Genomic DNA, 9,629 nt, shown 5'->3' with positions numbered 1-9,629 from the left:
GAGGCAGGGGGTGGGTGTGGGGGGAAGGTGGGGTGTGGGCATAGGTGATGCCATAGGTGATGTGTTGGGAGGGCATGGGGGGACATGTGCCCCCTCAGTATTCTGCACCCATAGCAGAGCATGGGCCTGCAGCCTGGCTGGACTAGCACCAGGTAGGAACCATCTTCACGGCCCAGCAGGTGGGATCCGGTACAGGAAGGAGTGCCATGCCAACATGGCTGCCAAGGTGTAGCACTTCCTGCCTGTTTGGCAGCAGTGGGGAGGCACAACTGTGCACTGGCAGGAGCCTCATGGCCACCAAAGCAACACCAAGCTTCCCTGTTCCGCTCTGTCCTTCCACACTGGGTCCTGCCCACTGGGCTGTGGAGGCGGCTCCTGCCCAGGCCAGTACAGCCAGGCTGCAGCCCCTGTGCCCTGCTGTGGGTGTAGAAATCTAGGGGGGGGCATGTGCCCTCCCATGCTTCCACATGTGTTGCCTATGTCCTCCTCCCTTCCCTGACTCCCCACGTATCATCTAATCCTCCTCCGCCCTGTACACTTACTTGCAGGGAACTGCTCTCCACCACACTGCCTGGCTGCATTGCTGGCCACGTGCATGTGTGTCCGTGTCTGTGATCACCCTCCTACTCTCCCCAGTCACAAGCTACCCCTTGTATGCTGAAACTCTGCCAGCCTGCAAGGGGAAATCTGTGTTTTCTCAGGTTTTTCTTCTTTCTTAGTTTGTGAGCTATAGTTTTGTTTCTGTGCTCACACAGATTGCTCAAGAAGCCCATCTAAATTGTTCCTAAGGAAAAGATCTATAAGGATCTACCTTGACATGGAGAAACCTTTTGGCAGCAGCCCCTTCCTGCTGCAAAGATGCTTCATCTAGTACCCTGGCTAGTAGATTCCTCTTGCAGAGATAAGAAACCTGCTTGCTCTCAGACACGTTATATTTGTAGCAAGCACATTGAATCATCTGGCCTTAACTATATTGGTGAAGGAACTGTGGATCATTTACGTTCACTTTTATGTCCATTCTGTAAGATGCATAAAGGTGTAATGGCCACTTGTGTCCCCAACTGGTTAAAGATACTGGGCTTGTGCATGAAGAGTGCTCATGTATCTATAGTGGGATTTGTGTGGGGAAAGGCACCTTGACTTAGTTTACAGTAATTTGAGTTCTTCATCTGGAAACTTTCAGAAGACTGGAAGAGGGTTAATGCTATGCCACATTGAAAAGGTGGCAGGTGGGAAGACGTGGTGAGTTATCCTGACATCAGTTCTAGACAAAATAATGGAAAACCTGATATTCAGTTCAACTGATAAAGAACTAGAACTGCAGTCAGCAAGGTTTTAAAGTGTTGGGCTATATTAACCTTAGCTCAGTTCTGAGGAGAGCTAAACTGGCTGTTGCTGTCACTACTGATTCTTCTGGTGTGAGCTGGATCCAGTCACTCTTCAGGCTGTATGTTGTCAACCCCAACATGAACTAGAACAGGGGTAGGCAACATTTTTGGTCAGTGCGCCAAAAAAACTGTGATATATACCTTATAAGGTGCTGGAGGGCCAGCATGCCAGAAAAACAAAACCGGGGCGGGGGGTGCATGGCAGGACGCACTACATATTAAGATAGTTAATCATAAATGTTGCTGCTTTTTTCACAGTAAATACCAGGTTTTCTAAAAATTCTAAACCTGGTGATAAATAAAATTTCACATATTACCTTTGTTTTGTGTGTTTTAATCATGTTGTGATGAGAGAGAGAAAAGGGAGGAAAAGAAGAGAAAAAGAGGAGAGATAAAGGAGAGTGGGGGAGGAAGAGAAAAAAAGGAGGGAGAAAAAGAAGATATAGAAGAAAAGGAGAGACGGAAAAGCACTAACCACCTGGGTGGGAGCAGGGCAGGCTCAGCTGCATGGGGGGTGGGGGTGGCAGCGGCCAGGGTGTTGCTGGAGTATGGGGAGGCTAAGGCAAATTTTGGGGTGACTATAGTCCCCCAAGTCCCCACCTAGCACTGTTCCTGTGCACTAGGCTCCAGAGCCTGGTGCACAAGGTGGTGCTGGGGGGGGGTGGCTATAGCCACCCCAGAATTTGTCTTAGCCGCTCCCCTTACCCCCTGTAACCACCTCCAGCACTGCCCAGGCTGCTGTCACATGCCCCACTCAGCTGACCCTACCCTTCCCAGTGCCACTCGGGCTCCTGCTGCCTGCCCCACACAGCTGAGCCCACCCTACTCCCACTCACAGCACAGTACCCTGTCAGCCCTGCCATCCTACCATTCCAGCTGTGTGCTGGAAGCAGCCCGGGCTCTGTGGCTAGCAGCAGATGGCCAGAGCCCAGGCTGGTGGTGGTGTGGTGAGCAAAATGGCCTCTCATGATCTAAAAAAAATGGTACTGTATAACATCCATGATGCACACAGTGGATTAAGAACTAGCAAACTGACAGACCTAAAAAATGCTCAATAGTGGGGAATAATCATCGAGTTATGGGTGTTTGTAGTAGATTTCTTTAGGCACTGCTACAGGACCCCAACACTTGAACATTTGCATCATAAACTTAGAAGTAAACATAAAATGATTATTGATACAATTTTTAGGTGAGACAAAGGTCGGCAGGCTGATTCATGATGATGATGACAGGGTAGTCATGTGGGGGGATATGGATTGCTTGTCAAAGGCCATTCACACCAGATGCATAATTTATACAGAATGGATGCTCTGGAAAGGAATTTCAGATGGACAAGCATCTGAACGTGAACTGCAAGTGCAGTGCTGTGACTAAAATGACTAATACAGTCTTTGGATTCATAAACTGGGGAGTAAGAATAGGAAAATGACTTTTCTTTTCCATACAACACAGGTGAAAGTGATACTGGGATACCAAGTTTAATTTAGTTATTACTTTAAATAAGGATATTGCAAGTTAGGAGAGGGCATAGAAAATAGCCACAAAAACATGAACGAGCAGAAGAAAAATTCTTAGCAAAAAGAAAATTGAGCGCTGATTTGAATACGGTATATAAATACTTTATTTACTCAGTTATGTGATGAGGTTTTTCCCATCCCAGTCAGCATGGGGGAGAAATGCCCTTCATCTTACGTTCTTATTCAAGGAAACTACATTAAATACATTGCTTGTCTTTGAACTGCTGCTAAAAGCCATAAGTGCTCAGTAATGGAAACCAAGTATGAAGTTGACTAAATGCATCCAACACTGAGCATGACTAAAGTATATAGCACATATGGGGCAAACATGCTGATATTTTTAATTTTGTTTCACGGGCCAAATCATTTCCAAATTCACTTGGGCAGATCTCAAGAGTCAAGTTCCAAAATTCAACAGAGCTGGGAGCTCAATTGTTTAAGTCTGGGGCTGTACCACTGGGCAAGTATCCTCCCTCCCAGTCCCATCCGTTGGGGACTTCAGATACTCCCCAAAGCCATGACAAGCATCCTTCCTGCAAGCCACAGGCTTGGGGATCTTGGGATTCAGATGCCCCCTAATCTTCCTTGCTTCTAGCTAAAGGCTGAGGAGCAAGCCAAGGAGAAAGCAAGAAAGCAGTCCCTATTACCAAAAATTGTGCAGTCAAGTTTCCCACATTTGGAGAAACTTGCAGGAGTTAGCTTGCCCCAAGTGCAAGGGATAGGCCTCACCCTCGGAAAACCACCTAGATGGTGATCATGGTGTCTCCCCTGCCAGGCTGATCTCAGCCAAAAAGCTAACATGCTGATGGGAACCTTTTTTTGTGGGGCCTTTAAAAAAAAAACAACAAATGGGCAGTTGTTCCTCCAGGAGGGAATGAGCACTGGCTTGAAGGGACTGCAATATCAGGCTGGCACTTGGAGAGGCCAGACCAAGCTCCAGCATCCCCTCCTCCCCCCCCCCCCCCCCCCCCCCCCCCCCCCCCCCCCCCCGTTTGCCAAAAATGCTGGTGGGAATCTCCCACAAGGATAAGTTAGTGCAACCCATCTGAAGAAGGTATATGGTAGTACTCATTAAGTGCAGTCCCCCTCACTGCCAACTGTTTTTTTTTGTTTTGTTTTTTTCATGGTGGACTACTACATTACATGCATTTCAATTTCTTTTTCATTCCCACAACTGAACTGCACCTTTCTTTACCATTTCCAGTTATTCCTTTTTCTTTACCAGCCTTAAATGCCTGGCAAACATCATCAAATGGGGCCCCAGTTTACCCAGAATCCCTCTGTTGGTCCCTCTCTTAGCCTGTTGCATATAATTAGCGTGGCCCCAGCCCACCTGAGGTGAAGCCAGACACAGCCAGGTTGCTGTGTGCCTCATCTGCATGTAAATTTTTGCAGGATCCCAGGACTCTTGACGAACACCCAGTTCCAGTCGTGCTTGGGAGGCTAATTAGCAGATGGATCCTTTGTGGGGGGTATTTGGAGTACACATGTATACTAAGCAGTGTTAAGCTGCGGGGTTACCATGAATTAAAATGTGTCCATAGATTCATAGATGTTTGGGTCAGAAGGGCCCTCATCAAGATCATCGAGTCTAACCCCCTGCCTTGGGCAGGAAAGAGCACTGGGGTCAGATGACCCCAGCCAGGTGCCTGTCTAGTCTCCTTTTAAAGACCCCCCCAATGTAGGGGAGAGCACCACCTCCCTTGGAAGCCCATTTCAGATTTTGACAACCCTTACTGTGAAGAAGTTCTTTCAACCTAAATCTGCTCTCCGTCAGTTGGTGGCTGTTGTTCCTAGCGACTCCAAGGGGTGTCTTGGTAAACAGAGCATCCCCCATTCCTTGCTGCCCCCCCCTTGATGAATTTGTAGGCGGCCACAAGATCCCCATAGTATTTACTACGTTGGAGCCCAGTCCAGTGAGCTATGTGATAAAACATGAGCCTTCTGGCTTTGAACTAATATCATGCAGAGTTTTGTACTGGATTTTATACATCCATATAAATAGATGTCAAAGTGCAGCTTTTTCTTTGAGCCGAGTACATGAACCAGATCTGGAAACTGACAGCTGGGGCAGGCTCCAAACAGTCTGCTTTGTGAAGCATTTCCTAGCAGGGTATCTGCTAGTATGCTGCGGTGTGCATGCTGCCAAACATGTGCCCACGGACCTTGAAACTGCCATGGTTCTACAGTGTGTTTGAACAGTTATGGAGCAGATATGAGCGACAGAAAGAAGACCTGACAACCCTGAAAAATCACCGTAAGATGCAGGGGGTGGCAAGGGACAGATTGTCTCCTGTGGACTTACTGGTGACATCTTCAAGGCTGTGTAGGAGAAAGTCTTTAACAAGGACCTGTAGAAAGAACCCAGAGATTGGAACTGGCAGGTAACCTGCTGAGCACTCTGCATGTGGGTGTAGAGACACAGAGAGGGGCAGAGAGGCTCTCTGACCTGCTCTAGGCAAACCTGCTGGTGGAAGGAGGATTGACCACCTGCTTTTGAACTGCTTGTACACCAGAGAGGTGTGGAGGAGTGTAATCATACTCATGATGGTAGCAGGGATCAAGATCCTGAACAGGGAGGTGGTGCTGTTCAGACACCTAATGAAGTAGCCAGGGTCCTCAACAGCCTGCTTTGGCCAGTTCATCTCCTGCTTCAGGAACACCCTGTGGAAGACCAGAAACCTGCTTGTGAACAGGCACGCAAACCTCCCAGTTGAGGACTGCGTCAGAATGGGAGCGAGGGAGCTGTAGGTGTACTACGTGAAGATGAGAAAAGACAGCGGAGATGACAGTGGAGGAAGCATGGAATAGGAGAGACTGGCATGTCATGTTCAGGAACAAGACCCCCATAGAAGATGATGACAATGCCAAGGACGACAATGATGGCAACAAAGCAGGGGTGAGTGAAGAGGAAAATGACAAAGATGAAGATGACACAGATTAACGATTGAGCAAAGAAATGTGGTTATGAGGGGTGGGGAAGGAAGGGAGAGGAGGACAGAAAGCAGAGGCAGTTTTGTATGTTTGTGACGGTTAAAAAAGATAGCGGTGGGCATGCAGATGTGCAGATACACGCTTGCGGTTATTATAACGGGGATAAATGATGGTTGACTGGATATGTGTTTTATGGACTGTCAAGTGAACCAGATCTATCACGAGACAGAACTGTAATGTTATAGGTGTGTATGTATAGAAACATATATATATTTTTTGCACCAAAAAAAAAAAAGTTTGTACTGTCTAAGTAGATGCTTTTAAGTGCTACTTAAAAGTGTGTTTAAAGGAGTACCTGTGCTAAAACTTGCAGCTTCAAAAAAAGTAAAATGCATCATTTCCGAGTGAACCGAGTCTATGGGTACTATACACAGATTTCTACAGCTAAGTTTATTTAAAGGTCAGCTTTTTCAAATGTGTTTCTCACTTCCATGTGCTCAGGGAGAACAGGGTCTGACAGTAAGAAGTGGGGAAGGGGCTGCAGGGGAACGAATTGGGGTGGTGGTCTACTGGGCCCCACAAATTTATTTTTCCCTGCTGTAGCATTGGGAGGTTGACAAATTCAAAACATACCTCCAATAATTAGATTGTACACCTGGAAAATGTTACTAAATTTTAGGAATTTTCCATATATAGAGTCTAATTATTGGGGGGTTGTCTTATAATCAGGGTAAGCAGTGAATTCTCCATCTTCTATCTTCAAATCAAGCCTAGATACCTTTTTTGTAAGATAGGCATTATCCAAGCATAATATATACTTTAGTCAAATTATTTGGCACAATATACAGTTAGGTGGGAGAAATGTAATAGCATTATGTCTAGGGGATGAGACTTGATTATCCAGTGATCCTTTGTGACATGATACTCCACTCATTATCATTGATGCATTTCACTCAGATCTAGTGACAGCATGATCCAGCCTTTCTTCGAGAATCCTAATTTGAGAAATGAAATTATGGAAGCATTACTTTTTTCTGTGTCTTTTTTTCTGTGGGTTTATTTTTTTATAGTTGAATTTTGAGTGTAATATGAAAAGGTGCTGAATGGTCACATAACATACAGATAGATTTCTCTTGTATATTTAGAGAACAGGTATAACAAAAACTCTCCCTGACATTCTGCTTCTTGGTTATGCATGGAAGCTGGAAACCTAAATAAGAAAACAGTTTGGTCTCCTTGTTAGGTTATTTGCAAATAACTTTACTTTTCTTGCTGATCTTTCCAGAAAGAAAAAGTTGTGATTATTTTTTATTTGGACCAAACTGAGAATATCAGATTATTTTATATAAACTATACTATAGATAAGATTGGTCAACAGCTATTTTGTTAGAAAAGAAAAATATCAATAAAAATGTAATCTTGTACAGTATAATTTGAATGTGTTCCTGTGGAAGTAACATGTTTTTTCCCACTATCTTTAATAAATCTTTAATAATAGTCATTGTTGATACAAAGGTATACTTGGAATCTGCAAGTATAATTGGAGCCTGCAGATTACTTATGAAATAATAATAATTTAAAAAAAAGGTTTGTATGCACATTTTTTTTATTCACTGTATTCTGTTCCCCCCAGGATGAAGAAAAGCTTAAAACTAGCATCTGTACATTTTTATCAGTGTTGTCGCACTTCGATATTATTCTTCAAAATACCTCGGAGAAGGTAAATTCAAATGTCTAAGAACTTAAATAAAAAAAATTAAAGGGACTTTTCAGTTGCATTTTCTAGGAATCCTCTTTTTAAAAATGCACTTTCTGCAGCAGGATCTTGAAAATGTTTTTTTTTTCCTCCTAGTAATTTATTCAGTTTCTGTATTGCTATGGCAAGCCATTCATTTTTTTTCCTTGTGGTTTTTGTCCCATAACTAACTTTCCTGAAATCATCTAAACCAGGGGTGGTCAAAATACAGGCTGTGGGCCACATTCGGCCCACCAGCAGATTTTATCTGGCTTATGGTGGGTCCCTTGGCCCTCCCGACCCAGGTGCAGGAGCAGCCTGGGTTGTAGTGCGTGCAGCTGGTCCTGCCACTCCCTGGCATGCAGTAGGGCTGGGGTGGCAGGGTGGCTAGACGTGCTTCCTAGCAGCCCCCACAGCAGTGGCTCCTTCCAGTTGCCGTTGCCAGATTCCACTGCCTCTACCAGACCTGTCCCTGCTGCCTGGGCACCCTGGCCCATCCACCCTTCACCCACCACTGGGGGTGCTGGATGGAGTGGGTGGGCAGACTGTCCACAGAAGCCAGCTTGGGACCCATGCAGGCACGGTGCCCACTTGGTTGCGCAGATGATATGAAGCCACAGGCAGGCAGGGAGCAGCATCTGGGAGCAGGATGAGCAGGGCACGAGCTGGGATTGGGATCATGGGGTGGTGACGATGTGGGGCCAGGGTCTGGGGCAGACCCTGTTTCCCCCACCCTGCTGCTCTGGGTTTGCCTGGTCCGTGTCTGCCTGCCTCCCTGCTCCCCTCCCTCCCTCCCTCCTTGCTGCCTCCCCTTCCCTGCCAGCTGTTTTGGGAGACACCGCAACCGTGATTTCCCCCCCACCCCTTTGCCCTCAGGCAGGGGGAAGCCCTGCTGCTCAGAGGGCCGGGGCATGTTCTCCATTGCCAAACTTCCCTGGCAGCGGCGCAAACTCGGGCCCATGCAGCCCGGGTTGCCCAGCCAGTTGCCACCCGCCTTCTCGCTGGTGCATGCGCAGTAGGCCAGAAGTGTTATGGACAGATAGACATAGACAGACTAAGCCTTTTATTATATTAGAATTCTGGAGTAGCTGTTCTAGATTACTGTTCTGAATTAACTCCATATATGGATGCTTTTAGTTCAGAATAAGAGTGCTTTTTCTGTTATTCAGTTTAATTGATTTTGAAAAGAGATTAAGGTTAACCAGAAAAAAGGTACCATGATTCTGGCATAAGTGGTGTTCGTACATAGTAATAATTAGGAATAGTTATTCCACTTTAAATTTATAGCCAATTTTATTCTGGATTAACTTTCATGTGTAGATAAGCCCTAAAATGGAAGATAAAAGACCTTATACACATAGAGTGCAGTCCTCCAAGCTGCTACTCATATGAATTGTTGTCTTTGTGCGGGTCGGCTCCCGATCTCATCCTCGCCATGTGCGAGCCGGGCCCGTCTTTGCGCACGTGGACTGTGGCCAGCAGCCCAGGACCGCGGGGCGGTAAGGTACACGCGAGCTAGAATCAGTTACGGAGGCGTAATGGTTGATTGAAAAGATTGTTTACTTACACCCAAGGTGGTCGCGGTGTAGGCTGGACAGCTTTCCAGGCGCAGCTCCGCCTGAATCCTCGTTGGAGGACTCTGACAAACTCGGTTCTTTGACCCCGGAGTGGTTTAGGCTCCGCGGGTTCGGCAATTCTTTCCTCATGGAGTGGCTGAATCTCCGTGGGTTCTGTTCAGTTCCCAGGTCTCCCGGAGCTGTTAAGACTCCGTGGGTTCGAAAATTGGGTATATAGGATAGGGATACGTCTAGGATTGCGCTCGGTGACGGGGAGAGGCTAGAAGCTAAACAGATCTCCGTTGCCTGCTTAAGAAAGGTGCGTTGGGTCCGCAAGGGTCCACATCGCTTGGAGATCTTCACACAGCGCGAAGTCTCCTCCTCCTGGCGAGTTCTGTATCTCTCCAGGTTTCCTCTCTCTCCCTCTCCTCTCTCTCCTCTCCGACTTGGGCGGAAACTACCCAAGCCTTTTGTACGGCTAGCAAGCCAAAAGCCAAGC

General features: G+C 46.5%; 1 protein-coding gene and 1 non-coding gene across 8 annotated transcripts in view; one reads left to right on the top strand and one right to left on the bottom strand.

Moving 5' to 3' along the window:
• The window catches only part of TARBP1 (TAR (HIV-1) RNA binding protein 1), an 82,199-nt gene that overhangs the window by 54,825 nt on the left and 17,745 nt on the right, over positions 1 to 9,629 (top strand). For all 7 annotated transcript variants that reach the window (XM_014523868.2, XM_014523865.2, XM_025213402.1 and 4 more), the window contains one exon: positions 7,473 to 7,559. In XM_014523868.2, the coding sequence (XP_014379354.1) occupies positions 7,473 to 7,559 (87 nt within the window). The remainder of the gene's footprint in view (positions 1 to 7,472; positions 7,560 to 9,629) is intronic.
• Positions 3,522 to 3,688, bottom strand: LOC112551674. The gene has a single exon (XR_003095976.1). It is a non-coding gene; the product is annotated as a U1 spliceosomal RNA (small nuclear RNA).

This window comes from Alligator sinensis, unplaced genomic scaffold (assembly GCF_000455745.1).
Source record: "Alligator sinensis unplaced genomic scaffold, ASM45574v1 scaffold93_2, whole genome shotgun sequence".
Taxonomy (NCBI): Eukaryota; Metazoa; Chordata; order Crocodylia; family Alligatoridae; genus Alligator; species Alligator sinensis.
The sequence above is the reverse complement of the archived record's forward strand: the minus strand, read 5'-3'. Positions and strand labels throughout refer to the sequence as shown.